Genomic DNA, 25938 nt, shown 5'->3' with positions numbered 1-25938 from the left:
ACACAACCAGCTGAATGTTTGGCCGCTGGCTCGTTCTGCTGTTTCAGACGACACTTTTGCACTTCTGGGAGAAGACGTCCCACACTATGGCAGCCATTCACGAAAGCTTCAAGGGCTGTCAGCATTATGAGTTCTCCACACTGAAGGTCAGAGAGCATCTGATGAGATCTAAACTCTGCACTGCTCAAAGCAGTTCTGCCCGTCGAGGATTGGCCGATAATTTGAAACAGTGACTTGGTCGTTCTTTCAGACCTTACAGGACCCCATGGACAAGCAGGCTAAGAAGAAAGGGAAGAAGAAAATGAAAGCAGAGACGGAAGACAGAGAGAAAGCCGAGAGCACAGACGACCAGTGAGTTATTCCACCGTCATGTTTACCCGCGCAGGCAGGCCGAACACACGCACAGCAGCAGTGAAAGCTGAGACTGTTTGAATCACTGAACACTAATGCAGGTTTTCCTCTCATCTGCTGCCTTTTCTTACGTGCTACTTTTGTATGCTTCTTTGTATTGCAACCCTGGCACAACAATTTCCTGCAGGATCAATAAAGTTCGCATCTTATCTTTTGTATGTTTAAACTGATCTTCTGTTTGTTTTATTTGCAGACTCATCTCACTGGTAAATGAAAACACCAGCGATAAGACAAAAGAAGGTAAAAAAATACTATAAAATCTCAGTAATGTTTTGTTTTTTCACTATTGTACTATTATAGTAATAATCAATAACTCAACATTTACGATCTTAATAAAGAAAATCATTCCTTAAACATCAATTTACAAAAGCAAAGCAAAGCGTAAGCACGGTTTAATAAAAATTTGGAGAAATGTTGATAAGTCACAAATGAGAAGTAAATCATTAGTCACATGACTATACTGTTATTATATATTATTTGTTATTGCTTAAGTCCTCCAGTCACTCTGCCTGATCATTACAGGGAAAGAAGATCCTCTCTCTGCCTGTCCAGACGTGGAGGAAGAGGAGAAGGACAACATGGCCTTACTGAACGAGATCCTGGGCAGTATGTCTGTGGACGACGGCGACTTCTCTCGAGAGTGGACCCAAGTGTTTGGATGCACCGAGGAGGGAACGAGCGCCGTGTCAGGTAGACCGGCGGAGGCCCAGCCAAAGGAAAACTCGTTCTTTCTACCATCGCAGCTGCTGGACCAGAGCTTAAACAATCCACAGTCTTCCCTCTCAGGTCAGAACATACATCATCTGTGTGTGAGCCAGAGAAGGGCAACATATCACCAAAAAGAATACGTTTTTTCCTATCAAAACGAGACCGGTTCAAGTTTCCACCGTTAGGCAGAACGTCTTTCCTACTCAGAACCGTGCAAAACATCTAAATTATGCACCATTATCTTCATTTAATTCACTACTTTGGTGAAAACTAAACAAGTTACGCTGTTTTCCATGAATGAGTACATTAACAACTCTATACTGATCTTCCACACTGCAGCTGACTGTTTCCACACAGGGAGAAAAATGATTTATCAAACCCACATCTGTCAAAGTTTATAAGATGACATGGCAACTAGATTTAAATCCGTAAGTGATTGCCAACTACTTTCCACTTCATCTGGGCCTGGGCAGTGGCTGTTAGCATCTGGTTTTGTTGATTTGGTTGTGTCGATTTCCAACTTAAAGGGCTGTGGGTAGCAACGCTGTAAAGCCATACAGAAAAGAAAACCTACGGTATGAACGCATTTCTTGGGTGAAATTATGAAGCTGTTAATCAGCGTATGTATAACATAGTTAATGAGCAAGTGTTTTAGAAAGAGTATGGCAGTAAAACAGTAAATTCAGCCACAAAGCCACAGCGAAATACCTTGGAAATATTCCTTCAGTTCCATCGAGAAGGAAAGTGCTAGAAAAATTCAGGTCTATCGGAGCAGGTTGAGGCAAAGCTTATGGACAGTTGGATCTGAGGCTGGCAAGATTGCACTGGGTTTTGAAGGGAAGGCTGAGAGTCCAGCTGCTCAATGACGCAAACTTGGGCCTGATCAGTTTTTTCCGTTAAAAAAATCTGTCGAAACATATTTAACCTGCTTCACTTTTTCCACATTTAATCGGTACTGCAGCTTGAAGCACAGACAATCACGACAGTCCGAGGAACAGTCAGCAGAACTTGGTTAAAGTATAAAAGGATTTTAAAGAAGTGAGCGAGTGTGAAGCCCGCAGCACACAGGCTGGGACTGACTTTAAAGCGTAAAACAACTTTTGACAGCATGCAAGAAAAACCGAGTGCACAAAACTAATTTAACACTTACAACTATACATCCGTGCTCTGATTCACACTCAAATTCATTTTGCTGTTACTAAACAACCGTGTATTAAAACGGAAAAAAAAAGTGCTGCAGACTTTGAAATCTTTCAAGAGCTGTTGATGAAACGAACCTGGGCAGGAAGGAGCTTGTTCAGTGTGATCTTGTGAACGTAAGGACTTTATGTTTTTGGCTGTTATTGAATATCTTGCTGGAAGAACAGCACAAGAACAGCACAGGTGGAAAACATGTCAGATTTCTGTGATATTCTGTGATATAAAGCCCTGAGAAGTTACATCGGACTTAAGCAGCACACAGAAGCAGAGAAAGCCCACAGCCTCCATTTACTGGAGCCCAAAACAAATCCTGAACAGAATCTGGTTCAGGGAGTCAAAAAACTTGATTGATTCCTGACTATGGAGCCCTTGGATTGAGACCAAGAATGTGAAACAAAGCCATGACAAGTCACGGAAGAAAATCCCCAAAATCTCACAAGGTGATCACATTCAGAAGCAGTCACACTGTCTCAGCTTAAAAGACTTTTTAATCACAGGACATTTATCCGTTTGATTCAATCAAGATTTCTGCTTCCACACCAGAACTTGATCAAATAAATGTAACATCAGCAGGATTCCGGAGCTGAAGCACCAAAATGCACTAATACACAAAAATATCCAAAGGATTTGAAAGGCTGTTTGGTTATCTAAGCGTGTTGGACTAATTTATTTGTATTTGGAGTTTTGACTGTTTGTCATAAAATACATCAACAGCACATTCCAGAGTCCTCCCTGGGGCGACGTGCTGTATTTTCTGGGTACACAAAGGACAAAAGCAAAGATAAATTTGCCAAAACAAAGTTCAAAGCCGTATTTGCAGCTTTTGGCCTGTATTTAATAAACCATTAATAACGTCAGACGAGATTTTGCTGTGATAAACGTTTCAATTGTTGCCGTTTGTGTGTCTGTTACACAACATCCGTCCACATCAGCTGTGTGCGAGAGGGTGGGATGATTTATTTGATGAATCATGCTTTGGCATGTTGAGCACCCCCACCCCCGATGATAAATCTGAATCTGCGTCTCCGTTTCAGATTGGGCCGGGATCGTTCCGCAGCCCGAGCGCTCATCTGGAGCCAATCAGAATCCGTCTAAGCCAGCAGTGAAAGGTACGAGCAGGAAAGCATGTGAAAAACTCATTGGACAGAGACATGTCCACCTGTGTTTATGGGTGTCGTTTCCAGTCACAGAGCTGGATCTCATCCAGATGTTGTCCTTTATGGGACAGAGGGAGGTGTTTATATTTCAGCATGTTTGTAAATGTACAGCCGAGTGTCTCAGCAGCTTTTATCCTTTGTTAATTCATTTTACAGAGACGACGGGGACGTCCAAAGACCTCTCAGCGTGGTTCGACCTGTTCGCTGACTTGGACCCCCTCTCCAATCCCGACGCGGTCGGCAAAACCGACACGGAGCATGAACTTCACAACGCGTAGTTCTTCCTCGGCCTCGTGGTGGTCTGAAATGGGTTCAGCAGAATACAGCTGCCACTTCTCTTTAGCAAATATTAGTCAATTAATCAGCACATCAAATCATTTTGGTAAATGATCAGCTATTTCCAGCGGAGGGAAGAAGTAGCAAGTAGTGCAAGTAGCAATACCACAGTGTATAAATACTCGGTAACTTGCAAATTAAAAGTCAGAAAGTACAAAATTCTAAGCATACTTAAAGTACCAAAACCAAAAGGCCATTTTCCTTATAAATATTAAATTATCAGATTATAATCACTGATGCAGTCATGTTTTCATCTAATGTTGCAGCTGTTAAAGATGGAGCAAATTGTAATTGCTTTAAAATTACTAGTATAAGTATCTCAAAATTGGACTGAAGTACAGTAACTGAGTAAATGTACTCAGTTATTCTCCACCACTGGTTATTTTCAAACAAAAATGCTAAATATTTGCTGGTTCGAGGAACCTCCAATTTTCCAAATGTGCTTTTCTTAATCAGATGCGGTTGTAAACTTTGGGACTTTTATACTGTCAGAAAAGCAAGCAAATTCAATATGTCAAACTGGGAATTTTCTCTTATCTTTTTAGAGAAAACAGTTAATTGGAAAAATAATCAGCAGCCTAATCAGTCATGGAATTTATCAATAGTGGCAGCCTTCACAGGATCTTTTTCCTGTTATAACAACATATGAAAAGCTCATGAGAAGACGTGTGTATTACAAAAAGATACTTTAAATGCCATAATAACAAGAAAAGTTAGTAAAACAGAAAAGGCTGGGAGGTACAATTTAATGTCATGAAAGTATCTTATTATTAAAGCAGGACGCATATCTTGTTATACTAAGACACAACTTCCTGTTATCACATGAAACAGATCTGATTTTATCGTCTCATGGTGGCAGCGTTACGCTGCTCTAAATGTCTCACTAACAACCACCAGCTCTCGTCCTTTCTATTGTGAAAGAAATGAAACATTTACAGTACGAGCCCGTTGGCGGTTTCGCTGGGTTGAACATTTAACGCTTAGCACGGATACCTCAGTATGAGATTGGAGCCATAAGCCTTTGACATGAGCTGCCTTGGAAATCGCTCGTCTTGAGTAGCATTCATGCTTTCTTTATGATCATCATTACTGATGACCGCAACCAGGCAAAAAATAAATAAACAAATAAAAATAAAACTGCACTGCGAGACACAACGGTGGAAAGAAGGCAAACACAACAAAGACGACTGTGCAATAGTTTGTGTTATCTAAATATGCTGAGTGAAGTTATAAGAAATATTCAAAAACAAAACATACGTTTATTATTTTTTGTAAGCAGGTTAACCAATTTAATTACTACTATTTCACAAAATATTTGTGAGGATGAACTGGAGACATCTGGATGCGGTTTCTTTTTAAAAGATTTATGGTTTTACTTGTTTGCTACATGCTGTTTTTGTGATCCTCTTTTGAGTCCATTCCAGAACTGAAAATCCTCATGTGACACGTCCACTTCTGCATGTTGCATGCCTCGTTTTCTGCCATCCGGCAACAGTGTGACTGAATGAAGAACATGTTTATGTGAGATTTTGAGATCAGAGTAAATGCCTTAATCTAATCAAAAGTCAACAAGATAGAACCTCATAATTATTACTGGATTCTTTATGAAGTATATTACAAGAGTGAATTTATTTTGTTGTAACTTAGTTTTGTGTCATTTTTGATGTTAAAGCCATGTGACATTTGTTAATATTTAATCATAACCAAATACATTGATTGCCTTACCTTGACTCCTATTTATATACGTATAAATGCTTCTGAATAATGATATTAATTGATGTGTCTGCCGATGATAAGATTACATGCCATTCCACAAAGAGATTTTATCGTTTTCTTTATTGAAAAACACACACACAAGATCTACATAAAAATGCGGAATACACAAAAGAAATGAATCATCAGTGCCAAAGATGGCAACCATTAACTGCACTGCACAATGAGCTTGAGAATAAAATCAGAATTCGTACGACTGAAACTCCCGGAGCTGCAAGCAGAGACGAACATTTCAACTTAAACTGTGTGGAATGTGTTGCATATTGTTCATATTTGTGTTTCTGCATGCAAGTGGCTTGTTTTGGAATGAAAAATTTTACTAGTTTACTAAAATCAGCCCCGTTTTCTTTTTCTACATGTTCTGGTGATACGGCTTAACTAACGTTAGGGCACATCTGGTTGGATCTTCATATTTAGCCAAACTGTGTTACACAAAGATTGTTAGTGTAGCTTTACTTCAAAAAAATCAATTGCACACTCGCGTTCTGATTGTTTTAACTTACGAATTGGTCTAAAATAAAAATAGCGATTATCATCTCACTTACAAATAAGTGCTTCGGCTTAGTCTAACGACTATCGCCTGTGTTTGAAACACTAGGAACCAGTGTTTATATGTTGCTGAACTGTTTATCAACAAAACAAAGTGCACACAAACATTCTGCTTCTGGCACTGAACTGATGCCTCTCTTGTCCCTAATACATGACAGGCCTTTCATTGTTTTGTAATTTGCTTTGGTACATATTTAACAAAGGGGTGAAACAAACAACACATTTGTCAACTTCTCAATTCAGGAGGGTGTAGCTTATGTGGCTATTTGCATTTACATGAACACTCACAGTTGACCAATGCAACAGCGATCTCTGGAATGTGTCGTAGCACCTGAAGCTCTAACCTGAACAGGTTAATGCAAAAGTCATCTGTCACAAGCTGTGACATCCATCAGCTGATTTAGTCCGTTATAACCTCCCTCTCTGGGGTAAAAAGTAAAACATTTTCTGCTAAAGACTGGAATGTCTTCCTGTAGAATAAAGCGATAAATACTGGGGAAAGGCAACGTAGTCCAAGCAAGTACATTCCATGTGACCTGAGTTACTGTTCTGTGTAGTGTGGGGCAATAAAACAAGGCAATGGGGGAACTGTGTGCTTTGTGATCGGTTATTTGGTCACTGAGAAACAGCTGATTTGCATTTTGTGTTCACCTAACCCAGTTTTAATAGAGAGCAGACCAGAAATGCAGATCTAGATCTTTGTAAGCCTGTTGGGTGGAGCCTGCACTCCAGCAACTGCTGGTTTCACTTTGACACTGTGCTACAAATACTTTAAAATAAACAAAAAAAGGCCACAGTCTGTATCATTCTGAGCCAGGTCTTAGCAAGTGCAAACACTGTGGTTAATGTCGGACAACGTATTCTGACCGTAAGACATCCTGATATGTTTAAGATATGAAGCATTTCCCATCCTGTCAAAAAGCTTAAGAAGCTTGTGTGTATGTACTTTACATGTTAGCTTGCTGAACACTGAACAGCTAATAAGCTGGTTAGATAATGTGAGTAGAATGTGTCTCTCTGACACCTCATAATTGTCTCTTGTGAAAGTTTAGGATTTTTACTTTTTGATTTACTTTGATAAAACTGCAGGCACTACGTAACACAATTTTTTTTTCTTTTTTTTTGCAAAAAAAGAAAGCAAAGCTATTCCTGTTATGGGTGTCGTCACGGTACAGAGGAAAAGGTTAGGTTAGTGAGGGATGAACGGAGGCTGTGCCCAAGGTCAGCGCACTCTTAAGCCATGACGACAAAGATCAAACCATCATCAAGTTCTCAATCTTCTTCTTCTTGATAAAACATCAAAGTTCAATAACGGCAGCACAAACACTGGGACCGCGCAGACATGCTTGTGCAGCAGGATACTGGCACCATTACCCTCCTACGTGTCTTTTCTAGACCTTGGGCACTCCCTGCTGGCTAACGTTAGGATTAACGCAGTGCAATTTTTTTTTTTTTTTTTTAAATTTGCTTTTGTTTTTTTTTCCTCTCTCTCTCCCTTCGTTTTAAAACCATACCACCGGATTAGCTGAAGTGTTTTAGCTGTGGGTGGTTTGGTCGTGAATACCTGAGGACTAGCTGGTGAGGAACACTTGTGCTGAGCCGTCTTTCCCCACATCTGCGTCGGGGCTCGGGCTGTCTGTGCTGTTCTCTGTGTTTAAGCCTGTGCTTGTGTCGGTGCTCCGGTCAGCGGAGCCTGGAAAGGTAGCTAGTGGTGCAGTGGGCAGAGTCGGGGTCACCTGAGGCCCTGGGCTGTCGTTGCCATGGAGGCCGGGGCTGGCGGAGGAGCAGGACGTGGGAGAGACCGGGGAGAAGAGGGAGGAGCAGAGGAGTTTGACGGGGCAGAAGGCAGAGCCCCTGGGAATGAAGTTCACCTTGTTTTTGTCAGGGCACGAGAACAGGGGGAAGCCCTTTGATTTGCTGGACCTGAAGAGGAAAGAAGTTAAGCTCAGTGTGTTTTGCATGTTCTACTGCATGTTGCTGTTTCTGCAACTGAGTGAAAGTCGTTTCTCCTACACAGCCTCTTTGCCCTCATCCCTGCCACCCACAATGCAAATAAGCTTGTTAGCTTTGTTGTACTGTCCTCAAACAGCAGCAACTCTATCTATTGTTTTGCTTTTAATGAGTCATACAATCAGTGCTCACATGGCAGACATAAGCAAAATGTCTGAAGACAGCAAAGTGTGACTGTCAAATGAAAAACAAGGAAAAGTACTTACACCATCTCCTCAAACACTTTGACCTTCTCGCAGCCCTCTGGAGGTTCTCGTTTGAACATGTAGCTGTTGTTAGGTTTGGGAGAAGTGGCAAACTTTGGGAGGGGAGAACTACAGACATTGTCTGAAAATGCAATAAAGAATCTAACATTAGTATAACATCATGCATTTGTAGTTTTAATGAGAAAAAAAACTGAAAAAGATAAACTTTGGTTATTGATTCTTCAGAGGTGCAATATGGTTAAAGTAGGGCTGTGTGTCATTTCAGGTTGTCAGTTTCTGTACTGAGAAGTAAATGAATGCCTTTTTTCAGTACCTCATTCTAAGGAATATACACATACTGAGTCTAACAGCCTGTGTTCAGAAAGCATACTGTTGTCTATGTCTCTTTGTCAATGTTTTTAAAGACCAAAGAACAATCTTCAGTTATCACTTTGAGACACATGAAAGAAGCAAATGACAAATAAAATATACTGCACTGAACACTAAAGCTGCATGTGTCAAACAGAGGCACACCTTTGTCGATTTCCTCTGCAGAACAGGGGCTTCCGTCAGGGGAGTGGAAGTGGTCCGAGCTGCAGCGGCGGTACAGCGGGCTGGAATCACCACTTGAAGGCGCCTGTGTGTCCGTGTCACGTGTGTCCCCGCTGCTGCCATAGTGATACTGAGGAAAAGGGGCACGGCGGCCGTCTACCACATCCATGGCCTGTGAGGTCAGAGCGCAGGGGAGGCGGTGAGGGGTCATGTGTTAATGTAGATGGATCCTAAAAAATGGCAGCGGTGGTGCCAAAAATTCAATCTCCCTCAGCCACTAGCGTGTCCTTGAAAAAGTCGTGTGAACTGTTGAAGCTGAAGAGCTACCTGCTCACTCAGCGGATGACGTCACATTGCATCGGCTACTATTTCCTAAATCTAAGAATGACAGAAACTGAGAGGCCTCTGGTGTGCTTGTGTGACTGTTTAAAGGGCAATTGGAGAAGCAAACACCACACCAGATGGTAATACTCGACAGCAGATAAACAGTGTGATGTGCAGAACATTGGCACAGCTGATTCAAAAAGGGGGGGGGGGGGGGGGGGGGGTTGCTGCACAGCAGGTTGTAAATCTGTAGTGGTTCATGTGTTTGTATGTGTGTTTAAACTCTGTGTGTGTGCGCGTGTGATTTTCTAAGAGTTGAGCTTTACAGACCTGCCAGGGTTTACTACCCCACATCAGACAAGATTTATGTGTCCCCTCACCCTGAAGAAATTTAATTCAGTGTGAGTGCAAAGTGGTGCTCCAAGTGACTACAAGACGCCGTCTGCATGCATGTAATACATTTTAAGCCTAAATGTCATTTTTGACCACAGGCATGACTGATGTAATGAAAAAAAAACAACTAAATTTTGGGTTTCTCTTTGGCTCTTTCATCAACAGGCAAACATTACAGATGTAAACAAATCCTTTACAGATTCACAAAGCGTTAAACTGTTATCCACTCTGCAAAACAGAATGTCTGCGTCACATAGCATAGCATCAAGTGACACCTGCAGGATGTTGACATGCAAGTTGTTTGGTACAGTAGCCTGAGATGAACCGGTTCAAAGAGGCAATTTGATTAAAGTGCTGCTTTTCTGGTGAGCTGATGCACATCATCGTTCTGAAACTTGCACTTGTTATCATAAAACTACCGATACAACCACACCCGATACCACTTTACAGTGTCACATTAACCTCTCTGAATGGAGCAGGCAAGCGGAGGAAGAGCAACGTCAGCAGTTTGGAGACATTTTAGGATAAGCGATGAAGACAAAAGCAGAGCAGACAGCAAACTATACTTTCCTAAATTGTCAAGACTCCACTAAGACGCACGTCCCGCATGCTGTCAGTAACTACAAGCCTCACATTAGTAACGCAAAGCAGTTTTATGGCCAGTAAAAAAAATATTTTGGCTGGTAATTTTTTTCTGTTTACCAGCCACTGGAAGATGGACCAAAAATGAATCTGAAACCCTGAATGTAGTACAGGACAACTTGTATTATGTACCGTAATATAAGAACAAGCCTACCTGTACCTGTATGCCCTGCTCCCAGTCCTCTCTGATAAACACATTTTCTAGCTCATGGTTGATGCCCTCCACGCTGCTCGGCACTCTGCATATGAGGGATTTTGGCACAGGGAATGCCGACAAAGCTGCTGAAGTTCCTTTGTACTGCAAGGACAGAGAGACAAAAGTAAGTGAAATAATGGGTACACATCTAAATAATATATAAACTCACAAACGTAGTTCCACACAACCACAGCGCATTGAAAGATATTCAGGTCAGTTGTGCAATTAAATACATAACACTGCATAGGTCCTGGGCTGTGTGACAACTAGGTCGGCTTGAGGTATTGAATTGTTGTTGATCCAGTTTCAGGAGATATTTAACAGGTGGGGGCGTTCAGCTTAAATACATGCTACTGAAGTGCGATTAAATTTCACAGCTGTTTCACAACAAAAACACAGGTGGGCATAGGACATAGCAAGTCAGTGTTAACGTTAATATTCCCACACAGTCACTGGACATCTGTTAATGAATGAACATCAGACAAGGAGGGAACAGGTCCTTTCCCAGATGCATTCCCTCTCTGCTCTCTTCATATAACTGGATCAGAATAGGGACTCATTAACCAGACCACCTCAGCCACATGCAGTCCAACAAATCATGATCATAAACTTGGGTTATGACTAAATATCCAAGGCTACACATAAACTTAAAAGAATGTGTTGCATAATATACAGGCACTTTCACTTTCTGAAATGTATAAAACTAACTTGCTTAACCGTGCAATATTCATATTCAGTTCTCTTATCTTAACCAGCTGTGATATGATTTGGTTACAAACTGTTTTATATGTATGTTTTCTTTTTTTGCTTGGCTGCTAAGCTACCTTATCATATCACTGCTGCCAGGGTAAAATCTTGCATCATCATTTCTCCTGAAAGGATGATGCCAGTGAGCATGGATAATGGCATGAATAACTCACCTGCGGCGTGCATGCGATGCCATGCGGTGCCTGTTGCGACAGCTGCAGTGAGCTCTGCTCCCTGTCTTTGCTCTGTCGGCTGACCTGTTTACTGCGTTGCAGCTGCAGTCTCAGTTTAGCAATCTGCTGGAAGAAAAGTATTATCATGTCAGCAAATGACAGATCACAATGGAGTCGCGAAGAAATTACTTCTGTAATCTTGTGAGTTTTAACTTGTCCCCATCTGTGAGAAACAGCAACAAAATGCCTGTGACAAGTTCCTAAAGCCTGAGTGGTCTCTCCATTTTTACTTAAAAAGAAAAAAAAGAGAGACTGAAACGGTTAGTCACTTAACAAAATAATCGCAGACTAAACTTCTGTCAGTCGACTAGTTACTTAATGGACTAATCTTTGCAGCTTTACTCCATGTGTTTAACTGTTGCCTAGAAATAAACTAAAAAATAATGTAACAGTTAAGTGTTTGCATGAATATTTTCATTGATGTAAGCGTTCAGCAGCTGGGAGAACAATGAAATCCTTCACTAATGAGAATATTTTCCATTCCATTAAATTACAATGTGTGATTTTTAAACAAATATGGCCCTGCAGTGTGCACCGGTTAAGAGTGACTTGACTTGAATATTGTTGCCTATAATCAGTCAAGCATGCCTGTTGATGAAACAAGTTAGGTCAATGGGTGGTTCTGCATCTGGCCCAGTATCAACGTAAAAACAGGATACCCTTTGTGAGCCAAACAGACGCAGTTATACTATGCAGACAAAGGTGTGGTCTTGATCTTGTAATCCTGGCAACACAGTCAACAAAGAGACTTGCTTTTTTCATAGATGTCCTCCCACACACATAATCGCAGAGGTTAAGAGAACTACAATGCAGTTCACAACATTCACTGAGTGACTACAGCAGTGGATAATGACAAGTCCAGGCCACCCCAGTGTAATCTCAGAGGATGAGAAAGACATGCTTTCCTGACTGTGCTATGCTATCGACTGTACAGGCCAAGGCCCTGGGATTGTGTGTAGAAAGCTGAACAATGTGTTTCTTGCAGGCCTAGTAACAGTGTATGGCTACATTTATACTTGAATGTGATTTATGAGATCTGATTTTCACAATTAGATTTTATGAGACCAAGCTGGTGTGAGTGCATAACTGGGAAATAGGTTTTGTGGATCTCTTGTGGCTGTATTTATTAAAATATGTTGCTTCCTGTCTCCCCTTTACAGCTGTTGGCATTCCTCAAGTGCAGTCTACCCATAGTTTACCTCCATACCCTGTCCAATTCTCTTCACCGTAAAAGCCACCAACACTTTCATTTCTCGTCTTGACAACTGGATAGTTAAGTAAGCAAAGTCAAACTGTTGCACTTTCACATATGTCTCTTACTTGGACCTAGCATGAACAGACAAGTATAACCATAGCCTGTCCAGGTAACACATGGACAACAAACTCCAAACCTCCAAAACACATAAGCTACTTAAGCCACACCTGCGTACGTAGGGTCTTTAAAGTGTTCTGGATTAAAGCTTTTTCTGGTCAATACTGACAAAAACCAAAGACAATCTGTGTGTCATTAATATTCTGGAACTAAATATTGATGGCATACAGATGTCAGATCCTGCACCAGAAACGCAAAAAATACAAATGTCCATTGTGTCGCTGGGGCCTCTGTAAAGATTTTAAGTAACAAGAGTTACCCTGAATCACTTCACTCAGTATTTTTCCCTAAAGAGGGAACAATATCACCCTTGAGAAGAGCTCCTGCACTGTCTCTCAAAAACAACAGCCCATAATGAGATGCAATGGTGCAGTTGAGTGAGAAACAAGAGGGGAGAAGGAGGTTAAATTTAGACTGTGGTCTGGAGACTTGGAGACCTAATAGCTCCATGTGGTCGGCCGGTTGGCCACCAAGCCCAGCAGATAGACAGGAGTGGAAACTAACATTAAGGCGCATAATATTTAGGCTGACCTCAGACCCTGACAAATAAAACACATTTTGAGTAAATCAAATGAACCTCAAAAATGACAAAACATCTCTTTGAACTGGCTAAGTGAATGTTTTAAACCAGTCTGGCTACACCACTGTCTGTGGTGCTTGTAGTCAGAAGCAGCTAAAAGAACCAAGGTTTAGACAGGTGAATTTACCTCTTTGAGGTGGTCTGCGCTGCCCCAAGAGGCTGACCGCTGGTGAGGACTTCCCTGTTCTGCTCCCTCGTCAATCCAGAGACCTGGAGTCTGCAACACAGAGGTGGATGCTGACACATAACCACATGTTACACAAGTCCACATACAAGTCAACTACTGATACATGTTTCAAGAGAACCGTACCAGCACTGCAGCCATCAAATAGCATAGCTTATGTTGCTTAAGCACACAAAGACAAGTGTGATGGCAAAAGAGCATAAATACCGCTTTCGTTTGTGTGCAGATGCAAAGCTATTTAAATACAATACCTTGCATTACACTTGAAGCCTAAGATTAAATAACCTGCAGTTTCAGCGGCTTGTTTACGTGGCAAGGGTGGCCTGATGTTTAGACAGTCCAGATAACTGAATGGTCACAGACGTCTTTGAGTGTTTTTAAATATATGTCTGTCGAGAGTTTTTTTTAAGAGCCATACACTGCAAACCCTGTATGAATGTGATATGATTGCTACCATTGCTGGACAGCTTGGATCAAACCCTTTATCATCTTGTGTTACAGTAAGTTAGTCCCGTTTGTCCTTTTGTTCCCCTCTGTCTTGGTGAACTCACCGTGCTCTTTCACCTGATGCATTCTCAAGTGCTTTTTAAGACTGCTGGTGTTGAAATTCACATGCTACAAACTAACATTACATCCTGTACACGTCACAGTTTTACTGGTGGGATTTTCCAGTGTAAAACATTGCCAAATTGCTGACATTTTAACAGCTCTAAGATTACTCTGCCGGAAATCAATTCTTCTTTAGTGCTCTAGAACAGAAGCTACCAGGGGCAGCACAGTGCAAAACATTTATGCAATTTGCATAAATGTTTTGGGGCTAATAAATTACATGATATCGAATCAGTGCATAACACTGCACATTAACTGATACCAAATCCAGCATTTTAGGCTGTACTGGAGCCATTTCCTATATTGACAAGGGTACTCAATAAATCTATGCCGAGATACATGAAATTAAAGTAAACAACAGCTTGTGGAGAAAGATACAAATCTAAAAGCTACAAAAAAAAACAACACTTGATTAAAACACAGAACAGGCCATTGTGAAGTGACTCAGGAAGTGAGCATCAACTAAATACCTAAAATGTTTGTATAAGCAGTTGAGAAAGATGTGAGTGAACGAGTGCCATGTGTACAAAAGTAAAAAATCTGGAATCAATGAAAACGAAGAAAGCAGTAATGAGATGCCATCCCTGTGGAAACAACTACATTCAACAGGAAAAACAAAAGTCATAGCACACTTGATTGCTTCCATTAGTAGACTGGGTTAAGATCTGTGATCTTAAGGTTCTTTTTTTTTTTTTTTTTAATCTACAGGCAAAACTAACCAATACATCTCAAAAACAACCACCCATTAACAAGGCAAACAAGGTTCAAGAAAAAGATTACAGGACCACCATATAATACACAGCTACGTGCCAAGAAGGCATCGCTGTCAGCCACAGGTGACATTTACAAGGACTTCAGTAGCAGCTGGTTTTGGTTAAGTATCCATCTTTTCACTTTCAGTGGTTTAAATGAGTCTAGAAATTAGTATTTCTATATACGACTGTGATTTGTCAGAATATACACAGCACAATTCCAGGTTTATGGCAGGTCAAAGAGAGAAATTTAGTGTTGTTAGTACACCAGTAAGAAAATATCTAATATACAAATAATTTCCTACCAGAGAGCACAGAGGCAGTTCTGTCTCACTGCACATGTCTTTTAGACCTCTATTGCATAAACAAGGAAACGGTTAAGTTATGTAAATATATGCAAAAGCAGACTGAGAGTGTTTCATAGGGTTGTCTGAAACCACATACTTCCCCTTGATTATGCATATCAACAGTGCCTCTGGTTCTCAAACAAACCCTCAAACATCTGACGTTTCACGGTCAGCACAGTGCTACGAAGCATCTTAAATGTCAGTGTCTTCACACTGTCTTGTGTGTGACCCCACGCAAACAGAAAAACCTCTATGGCTCTCCAACTAACGCACAAGCCTTGGCCTATGATATGGAATATCACACTGTGAATAATGAGGAACACCAGTGAAGCCATTTGCGCTGGACTGCTGGTGCTGGTTTCCCCAGAAAAGGACAGCGAATTAAATGGGAGCTTGTGTTCTTATAAAGGGACCACTGTGCTTGGCCACGTTGGATGGCAGATGTGTAGCTAGCCTTTAGCATTAACATTTTGCGCATGGCCTATGGAATGGTTTGAGCTGTTTGATGCCTTTGCCAGACATTGAGGGGCTTGATGCTGCAGCCTAATCTCTTCATACAGAATGCAGATTGCTGTTAAAGGACAGAGAGGCTTTCTGGAGTTGCACAGCCACTGAGTAAAGACTAAATTCTCATATTACTATTACGTCAAGCAGGGAATGCTACTAGATACTTGTAATGCAATAAAATGTGAAACTTATCTGGCAGTAAGTGATATGTATATGTTTTCACCGGCTGTGCAATTCTGGTTAAAATGAAATGAACAATCACTTTGCTAGAGAATCAAAATTGAAAAACAAACAAACTGGGGCTTCATTTGTCTTTGACACAGCAAAATGAGATTTTCCTTCATTCCTACATGTTGTTCATTTTCAAGAGCTATAAATCAATTTAATCCACCTGAATGAAAGTGTAGTCACTGCTTAAGGTGATGACAGCAACTTTCAGCACACACGAAAAAGAAATCATTCAGCAGTTAATGAAGAGAGTTTAGCCAACAGTTTGTATCCCAACTGTTTGCATTTTAGCCACCATTAAAACAAGCATCACCTGAGAAGTTTAAAAATGTAGCCCCAAACACTTAAGTTTTAGACACAAAATGCACGTTCCACATTAATGCTTTTCTTTTAAATCTCAAGAGAGTCAATTACTTTAAAGATGTCATGACAGGGGGTCTTGATTTTCTTCAAGGTAGATAGCTTAGTTTGCAATTAAACACCTAATATTCCCCCAGGTGTCCGTAGTAAGACAAGACAGTTCAAATACTGCAGGCCATCTCTCTTTGTTCCTGCCAAGCAAATTGTCAGTTAACAAGAACAACCACCTTTATTTACCTCAGAGGCCCTTTTATCATGCTCACTCTTGAACTTCCGGCCCAACTTGTGTGCTTTGTAAATTTCTGTGCCTACGCAGGTGTTGTGCCTGATAATGTACTGCCGTGAAGATAAAACTCTGTTACCATAGCCTGCAGCTTGCTTCCCATTATGATTCCCACCCAAAGGGTTACATGCAGGCAACATCCTCAAGAATCCAACTCTGTTCCAAAGCAGGAAATAATGACTGAGCTTCAATAGAACTGCAGTGGAATTTGCGCTGGTTTGTTTAGATTGCATGCCGAGACATGCAAGCATGAGTGCCACTGCTATCATTTGGTGGGGCTTAAAGATGAGGAAAACATGAATCTGATTTGGTTAGTTGACTTTGTGTACGCTGTTATCTTGTGCATGTCTGAAGCTCACTGAGCACGCCTGAAACGTGATAAATGTCTCCAAGATGGCATTTTTAATGTTTGTGCCTTCATCTATATTCTCATAAACTGATAATGTATAACATACACAACAGTTTGCACTGAGCATTTTAGTGAATTAATTTTAATTAAGTAAAAATGGGGCTCAGTGACTGCAGATATCATGTAACACAGCAATAGAGGTAGAGCTTAAAAAAAGGGGAAAACAAAAATCAGGTGTCTATGGTGGTACAGGCCTGTAATACATTCATCTAATCATTTAATTCGATCTGAATTGAAGTAGTGGGGTACAATTAGCCATGACAACACTTTCACAACCACAGAGTCATTCGCTCCGGAGTGACCGTCTATCTAGCATCCAACCTTAAATGAACTTCACCACGTTGCTCACTCAAACTTTCAAAATCTAGCTACTCTTGCTTGTTTCATCAACCTAACCAGCCCAGTTTTAAAACAGAAGGATTAACTGTACGTATGTGAATCTCCTGACACACCAAGCCGAAAGTCGGATGTCTGGCGAGGGCTTGCTGGGGACAAATTGTGTTTGGAACCCTGGTTTTATAGCCAACTGATTACAGATTACACATAGATTACAAATACAAACTGCTGATTAGTCATTTCCTCTGATGCAGGCGCAGAATGTACACGCAGGTCAACGGTCAGCTGGCCATCGGCTGGAGTTTTTGTGTCGTGCTCGAGTGCAACTTACAACAGACGACATGAGGCGACGCAAACTGTTTGATCAGCCAGCTTTTGTCGGTGCTAGCTCTTTGAGGTCGGCTTGGTGTGTCAGGCCCTAATCTTCATACAGACGTTCTCTGTGTTCTGTAACCACAGAACACAGAGGGTGTACAGAGGGTGCTCAGGGTGCACAGACCTATCCCGGAACAGTGATTAGCATATGTATGGGCCCTCTGCTCCTCAACTCCCACACAAAAGGCAGGCGGGCCGTGCAGCCACGAGGGCCAGGTGGTAAGCAGTGGGATTTCTCCTCGCCTCAGCCATAGCCTGGGGGACAGGTGCAAACAACTTCACCTCCATGCAAGGCTACATTACAGCTCAAAGGAGAGGCTGTCTTGAACTTCTGCAATGCACAACAAAAGAGTCCGGGGACCTTTTGTCTACTGCTTTCTGCTGTTTCTGTCTTATAAAAAGAGCTGGGCCCAGACGTAGCTTGTTAACAGGAAGTGGTCTCCGACTGTCCTTGGGGGAGTTAGTCCATTTAATCGCTCAAGGAGTGTCAAGTGTGTCACTCTCTCCCACATCATTACAGCGCAGTCGAATGTTTTCCATCTCACATTGCCACAGTTTAGGAAGACAAATCTCTTAACTGGATTTTAATTTTGGTCTTCAACCAGACTTGTGCTTATAATGGGTAGGAAACATGGCTGAGGCCATGTCACTATACAGCACAGGCAAGTAATTTATATAAATATTGCAATGTGCCAAACAACAATGTCCAGAAGTTTTTGTGCAATGACTTGATAATTTTCAGTCTTTCCAGGGCTGCACAGGAACCCTGTAATTAGACATGTTTATTCTGCATACAGTCACTTTTAAGAGACCTTGCGAGGCCCTCTCTCCACTTCCTCAGTCTACGAACAAAGAAGTGTGAGGCCAATGAGGGGTTAAAGGGATGAAACCCATGTAAATGAGGCTTGGCGGTCTTCATTCAGACACATGAAAGGCCTTTTAGCACAGAGGGAACAGCCCTTACCATGATCATACACGGTCAATATTCTAATACCCAACCCAAACTCCCATCCTCCCAAAAATTAAGCCCCACAAAAACTGCATTTAACCATCAGTCACATGGCAAGATTACTGGGTATGGGCTGCTCTCCAGGAATACCGCTGCTCAGGCTCAATGAGAAATGCATACATATGTCTTATGAAGTGTTATAAAGTAATAAAATGTAGTGCTGTGAAAGTATTTCAGAATATTCAGAGTGTATTAGGTCTGTACTGGCAGCAGACTCCGTCATCAGATTACTTTGACAAAATCAAAAGCAGATCTGTCTCCTTCACAAGCCACTATGACGGAAATCAACAATTATTGGGAAGTCATTTCCCGGGAGAAAGATGAAAGTGTGTGTTGATTTACCAGACACTCTGACCTAATTGGGGGGGATATATGGTGTTAAAATAAAATAAGATATTAAAAGGTAATTTTGCTCTTGTCAAACTTAAAGGGCAAAACACTTCCAGTTCACGATCATCAAAAAAACTGTAGCCTGGTGTTTCTTGTGCAATGAGCTTATTCCTCCTGAATATAACTGGTTTAGCCATTTATTAATTTTCAAAAAATGAATGTATGATATGATGATCAGTCAATCATTTTCACCTGCTGTACTGATCATGACATTGTGTCTCAAGATCAATTTGGTTACAAAAAGACAACATATCATCATATATGGCCTTTATTTTTTCCTTTTCTATTTTTTTTAAGTGGACGAGTAGTCATGTAAACCGCACCTCAGCCACTTGGCTATCAGAGAACTTCATGTCTCTGAAGATTAGTGTTATCAGGCTACGTACACACCAATGAAACTGTTCCGTTTTTGGAACCAACCGCTTTCACTTTCAGTGTATGTTCATACATGTAAATGTGTAACGTGCAATATCACCCCTGGTTCTGGGAGTTAAAGTCCCACTTTCCCATAAACACTGTTACATGACTCACAGTTGGATCACTGTGACTGCATTAGTAGGATGAAACACATCAGCACAAAGATCAAAACTATACTGGAAAAACATCAGCTTCATTGATGAGTACATAAAATGTTAGGGTAGAAGTTAACTTTAACTCCCTAAAACCTTAACCTTAAATAGTAATGATACAATCTGCAGATTGAACCAATTCTCTTTCAGATTCTGGGCTAATTCTGGAAGAACTCAACAACTATAGTATTGTATTTTGTTTATAATTTCACTGACATTTGTGTTTCACATTCACCACACTTCTCCCCATGGTAACGGCAGCCAAGGCTCATGGGTATTACGGTATTTAGACACCATGCCAAAATGACAAAACATGTATTCTTAGAAACAAGATTTAAAGAATTAAAAGTGAAAGTCTTAACATAAATCAGCACCACTGTTACATTATATGGTCCCATATTTCTGTCTTAAGTAACATTCAAGTTACTGTTTAAAAACAATTTTGAAATGAGAGTAGAGAACAGGGAAAAACACCACCAGAACAAGCACCTCCTCCAACTTTGCAACCCTAGTATGATGAGAAATGCTTTAGTTCACCATATTTCAGACCTTTATGCAAGACAGTTTTTCTTCTGAATGGTATGTACCTGTGTCGCTTTGTCTTTCATACAGGAGGGGTAGGGTCCATGGGAGTCCCGAGGCCACTGGCCCGTGAGGTATGGCCCTGTGATGGCGTCCAGGGAAGATGTCCGCCGAATGGCACTGGAACTCCGAAGCTGCGCCTTGGATCTTTCTGCAGTGGGAAAGAAGAAATAAGGTGAGGCATGTACTGATCAATATTCCCTGTCACCCTAAGGCATCGTCAACATTCAATGTGCCAACTTTCCCGATTGTGTCAGTAACAACAAGTTCCACATAAAGTGTTGAAACGTCACTGTGCAATAAGTCTCTCTGTGACTAAGGGCCACATTTTGATTGGCACACAACACTTAATGGTTTACATTTCTCACCTGAAATGAAAAGCAACTCTGTAATCAAAGTGTTTTTTATGCATACAATGTCCAGTTGGGTGAAAATAGTAGCCAGGTGGGGACCTGGGGTAAAGGAGGGGGGCCAAGTTGCAGCTAATGTTAGCTCAGTTTGTTTCTCTGATAACTTAAAATGAACAAATCTGCTGAATCCTTCAACCAGTGAAAAGATATAGCATTAGTTAAGTCAGAAAGTAGACTTCTGGAAAAGTTTTACTGGCTGGCCACAGCAAGCACTCATGGAAAACTCACTTACGGTAGTGTCTGTATCTGCAGAGGCCCTGTCCTCTGCCTGTATTTTCCTATTTTCTTGTAATATTTCAGTGTAGAAGACATGTCTTGGACACGGGGAAAGTTGGTTTTTGAGTCTCATTTCCATGTTGTCAAATACCAATGTTTTGGGTTGGTAGCTCAACCAAAAGCGATGGTATTTGATGACCTGGGAATGACACTCAACAGTCTACTATCTTTCATACTTACTGCACATTTGAATGGTGTGTTTATAAACAACAACCAAAAAGTCCTGCATAGTAGGCCTTTAACGATGTGTTCTTAATAGGAACATAAAAGGGATTAGAAGACGATGTTTACATTGCAAAAAGAAAAGTATATTTCAGTCAATCACAAAATGAATTGATGGAATATTTCCAAAACATTACATTATAATCAACACTTCGCCTTCACCTCTGTTGACTACTGTAATTAACAATGGTTTACTAAGATGAGATCTTGCCTTGCAATTTCTTCTTGTTTTCAAAGTGTGGACAATTTTTCTAATCTCCTAAGTATTAGTGCAGGGCAAACAGCAGGCTTGAGAGCCGAGGCCTGGAGCAAATGTAAATGGCTGAGCAGGAGTATCTGATGTTATGAGAGCAGTCTGCTGTGAGCAAGAGCAGTTAAGCACACACCACCCACATAAGAACTCATAAACAACCACAACACACTGTACATCAATACTGCCTGCATCACTCAACATTCCTGCAGTAACATGCAGTTGTTTAAAAAAAAAAAAAAAAAAAAGGGAAAACAAAATATGCAAACACAGAGACATGAGCTCTAGAACAGCATGGGGCTGCGATATGAGGAACTGGATCAAATGTATTAGTCTCAGTTACACATTGTGTGACTGGTAAAAGTAAATGAAAGCTTGCTCATTTCAGTATCATAGCCAGAATAAAAGGAAGATCATTATGTTCAGGAATGAGCCATTTGTTGTCTGAGTAGGCTAAAGCACAGGCCTTTCCAACACGAACACACAAACTAACACATACTGACTAAACTATCTGCATGAGGCACCCCTCTCCTCGCAGAACTACAGAGGCGCTCATTGTTGTTCTTTGTCCATAGAATACACAGGCCTACCCACCCAAAGGTATTGCCTAAGTAAGCTTACTGGGCTACAGTAAAATTCCCTGAAGCATTGTAGACAAAGGAAGCAGGCTAAATATCCATCAATATTGATATAGGCCAAGCCATGCGCTCTCAGAACTGGGATTGTGGTTATTTTCCATCGTCTCCCCACTTGCCAGACTAGAATAATCTCCTAATTAGAAAAAGGAAACAGTATGAAGGAAGCCAAGATATCAAAGCAGCCCATCTGCTGATTTTAAGGGATGAGTAAGTGGTATATGTGATATTAAAGGAATCTTTTCAGTTTTAATTTCAGTAAGAACTTTCCTTCGCAGGGAACTCAGCAAGCTGCAGGAAAGTCTCTGCATTTCCAGGGATAAATGGGTGGTTTATTAACTGTAGGGCAGAGGCAAACGTGAAAACAAACATGTGGTCCAAATCAGTAAACCATTGCAGCATGGTTTCCTGTAGGTTCTCACAAGACTGCATCGCTGGCTGAAAAGAAAAATCACAATAATTTTGCTTCATCTTATTGTCTCAAAACAAAATGACTTTTGGTGTGTCAGAAACGCTTGAGTAAATGAAACCCGGTAGGGCTCATGCATCACTTTAATAGACATATACTGCAGATGATCTTAGACATAACTCAAGTCTGATTCAACTGTAACTGCTCAGACTGCATACACAGAGGAAAGCTTGGTCATTTTTTTATAATATAAACTGACAGAATTGATGGAGCTCTCTAAATGATCATTTTACTCTGTGTTTTATATACTATATTAACATTTCACATTAGTTGCTCAAGCAAAAAGTGTGTTAACTGCAAGCAGTAATTTCAGCAGTAGCTGTCTTTCATACAGTACAAATGATAAATGATAATATTAATCTTGCCCATGATCCTGTATGGATATGACTTTCAGCATCTGTCCCTCAGCTGGTCAGCAATCTCCCAATGTGTCCAGCGGGTACCTGTGAATTTCCTGTGCATTTTCCCATTGTGGGACAATAAAGGAAATCTTAATCTCAACTTGCCACAACAAGCAAGTTTGGACCGGTTCGAGTGTATGCCATGGATGAGTGAGGTACGGTACAGAACTAACCATTCCAACTTTCATGCCTAACAAATGAAGAATGAGCAAAGTCAGATAAAACACTGCACAGTTACACCAGAGTCGACTGATTTGGACAACAGTCATTTTCACATTTGGTCCTACTCTGCAGTTTGAATGGATGACAATGAAGCAGGGCTGTTTCAGCACAGCTGGCACTTTGACAGGGAGCGGGACGTTTATTGTTGGGACAGTGTGGACAGTGTGGCAAGAGAATGATGTCATGGTGGTGAACCTAAAAGGTCACGATGTGGAATATAACACTCTTCACACAGTCCTTCATCATCAGGTCATGATCTGAATTGTCTGAACATCAATGGAGTCAGTTAACAGTGTCACATTGTCTGGAGTCAACGTTGATGGTACTGTAGGGAACTCCGGACTGAATTTCCTACCAAATGACAAGTATTAACTGGCTTCAAAGTCCCAAAATTAATGAGAAATTGCAAAGTGCAAAGCCTTCTGCTTCAGTCACATCAAGCTGGGCTGTAGTGATGAAAGATGAAGATGACTGAATTGTGCTCAAAGTTATAGTCATTTGCTACTTGATAGATGTATATCAGTTTGTTTTTTTGTCTGATAGTAACTGCCAACCCCACACTATGATCAGAGTCATCACCTGAGGCCTCTCATAGTGTTTGGACTGTGAGGTCACAGCAATGAAGGAGGGTCAAGTCTCCATCATCCCCACTGACATGGGACACTAGCCTGGGGTAGAGGTCGCCTCTTTCAGAGGACTGAGGTATGTGTGGCATGCCACTGCGATGGGAAATCAACACCTCTCGCTAGCCAAACACAGTTGAAATTAGTTGTGCCTGGTAAGTCTGCCTACTCAGTTGTTGTGGAAGAGACTTCGTTTCCTGCCTTGCATGGTACACTGGTCAAGGTTGGAGGTCATCTCATTCAAAGACCTGAGGAATGTGAAGCACGTCGCAAACATCAAATTCCACACACAACTCCACAACAACTACCATGATGCACTGAGGCAAGAGGGCTGCCATTTTGGTTAAATGTAAGAGGAACTACACATGTGACTAATGAAGGTGGCAGAGATTGGTGTAGCATGTTGAAATGTGTGACTTAATCTCAGTAAGTACAGAAAATTAATTGTGATGAAAGTAACTGGTGGTTTTCCTGATATCTGATGCAGAGTCAGAAATAACCAGTGAGGTGAAAATAACAAAAATAGCCTCTTGTTGTCTTCAGGAAATGAAAAAGAAAGCTGTATTCAGACACTTCCATGTCACAATGTGTCTCAAACATGCACCAGATAGTGAGTGGTTACGCCTGTCTTTTGTCCATAAAACACAGGATTTACAGGGAAAAAATACCTCGGCAAAAAATGCAGTTCTGGCCTATGAAAGGATACTGCTGCACGTCTCAAAGCCACAGTGTCGATATTTGGCAGGAGAGGCTGTCACATATATAAGATTTAGTGGAAAATACGGATTTAAGGCTGCCTGGACTGTCATGCCCTACTTCAGCTTGTCTCCATATCACTTCCCAGAAGCAGCTGAGCATGACATGGAGCGACATAGCACTTGCTTCTGCTAGCCATGTGTAAGGCAACATCATGGGGCTCACCATATGTTCTGAATATCCTGAGATCCTCATACTCCATGCTGCATGTATGAAGTCGGAATAGGCAACACCTGAACATTTGCTCAGCAGTGCTCCTACAGTTGGGACTGACGTGGCCCCTTTTACAGCTGAAAGCATGTCTTTGTGCCAATTCTCCTCTCCCTCTTTCTCCTGTCAAAAGTCCATGGGAAATAGGAAAGCCAATAGTGCACTCTCTTCTCTTTCTGAGTGCCTAATGGTGTAAGTGGACAACAGGCTAAACCGTTAATGCACCCACCTTCTGCAAATCAAATACCAACCTTGCTGCAGGCAAACAGGCCACCCTCTCAAATATAACATTTGACTCATTTTTGAACAATTAAAATAGTCAAATGTGACTCTTAACTGTATAGCAATTACAAGAAAAGTTCAGGCTCCCAGCGGACAGTAGCAAGTGGTGACATGGCATTTTTTGGACTATGCAAGGCAAAACTCAACTCAAAATAAGCGTTTTTACCTCTGGAAACCGTAGAGTCCGGGGGGCAGGAGGAATCCTTATTTTCGGGGGACAGTCTCTGCTTAGCATTTGCACTTCCTGAATTGAGTGTCGGACTGGAGGGGGGACTCGAGCCTCGGCTGCTCGTGGCTCCTCCGTAGAGGGTTTGCGCCCGGGTCGGGCTGCTCTGACCCCCACGCAGGAGCTGGTAGGGCACGGTGGCACGGATGGGGAGCAAACGGCAGCTGTTGTTGAAAGAACCGGGGGAGCCCGCATTGCTGCGTCTCACCCTCGGCTGCTGAAGCGAGTTGCTGGGGGCTGACATCCTCCGAAACAGGCTGTAATTCCTACCGCAATAAGAAAGACGTACTTCGCCAAAGCTTCTGCTTCTCTGGAGGAGAAGAAGAAGGAGAAGGAGGAGGAGGAGGAGGTGGTTGTGGGGGGAAACGGTAAGATAAACATGAGCCTGTTAGCAAAAAAAACGTTAGCTTCCTTTTCTTAAAAAAATTAACTCATGCGCTCGAGGGAAAAGAAAGCTCTAACACGCATTAACTGGTGACAACTTACCTGTAAGGTACTAACACATGCCGAAGTAAGCCGTAACCATTACACAAGCAACTTTAAAAGTTGTTTTTGATACTTCTTGAAATGTTTAATTCGTGTTTTCCAGCTCCTGCTCTGTCTTCCCCATCATGTCCACTCATTGTAAATGACAGTTGTTTCAACCAG

The 25938-nt window shown here is 41.5% G+C and overlaps 2 protein-coding genes across 7 annotated transcripts in view; one reads left to right on the top strand and one right to left on the bottom strand.

Annotated features, from left to right (window-relative positions):
• ica1 (islet cell autoantigen 1) overlaps positions 1-5632 on the top strand; it is an 11745-nt gene extending 6113 nt beyond the window's left edge. For 3 of the 4 annotated variants that reach the window (XM_046398996.1, XM_046398998.1, XM_046398997.1), the window contains 5 exons: positions 48-146; positions 251-351; positions 605-651; positions 934-1197; positions 3354-5632. In XM_046398996.1, the coding sequence (XP_046254952.1) occupies positions 48-146; positions 251-351; positions 605-651; positions 934-1197; positions 3354-3754 (912 nt within the window). In that variant the 3' untranslated portion in view covers positions 3755-5632. The remainder of the gene's footprint in view (positions 1-47; positions 147-250; positions 352-604; positions 652-933; positions 1198-3353) is intronic. The other variant, XM_046398999.1, reaches the window with a different exon arrangement.
• LOC124064486 (glucocorticoid-induced transcript 1 protein) lies at positions 5630-25938 on the bottom strand. 3 transcript variants are annotated; one of them, XM_046399000.1, is made up of 9 exons: positions 25777-25938; positions 25231-25600; positions 20314-20459; positions 13496-13585; positions 11357-11482; positions 10395-10538; positions 8864-9053; positions 8351-8471; positions 5630-8057 (listed from the first exon to the last, which is right to left on the bottom strand). In XM_046399000.1, exons 2-9 carry the CDS (start codon positions 25532-25534, stop codon positions 7706-7708), a joined length of 1473 nt encoding a protein of 490 aa, XP_046254956.1. In that variant the 5' UTR covers positions 25535-25600; positions 25777-25938; the 3' UTR covers positions 5630-7705. The 3 variants fall into 3 exon arrangements, with proteins under 3 accessions (XP_046254956.1, XP_046254958.1, XP_046254957.1); XM_046399002.1 differs by having other exon boundaries at positions 10401-10538; XM_046399001.1 differs by having other exon boundaries at positions 11357-11479.

This window comes from Scatophagus argus, chromosome 9 (genome assembly GCF_020382885.2).
Source record: "Scatophagus argus isolate fScaArg1 chromosome 9, fScaArg1.pri, whole genome shotgun sequence".
Lineage (NCBI taxonomy): Eukaryota > Metazoa > Chordata > Actinopteri > Scatophagidae > Scatophagus > Scatophagus argus.
Note: the sequence above shows the minus strand (reverse complement) of the source record. Positions and strands in the feature narration are given on the sequence as shown.

Excerpts from the sequence above, each read along its gene's own strand:
- LOC124064486 (XM_046399000.1), bottom strand. The coding sequence starts at position 25,534 with ATGTCAGCCCCCAGCAACTCGCTTCAGCAGCCGAGGGTGAGACGCAGC. Across the intron at positions 10,539-11,356 it reads GCATCGCATGCACGCCGCAG|TACAAAGGAACTTCAGCAGC; the intron begins GTGAGTTATTCA and ends CTGTCCTTGCAG. Across the intron at positions 8,058-8,350 it reads AAAGTGTTTGAGGAGATGGT|GTCCAGCAAATCAAAGGGCT; the intron begins GTAAGTACTTTT and ends TTTCCTCTTCAG.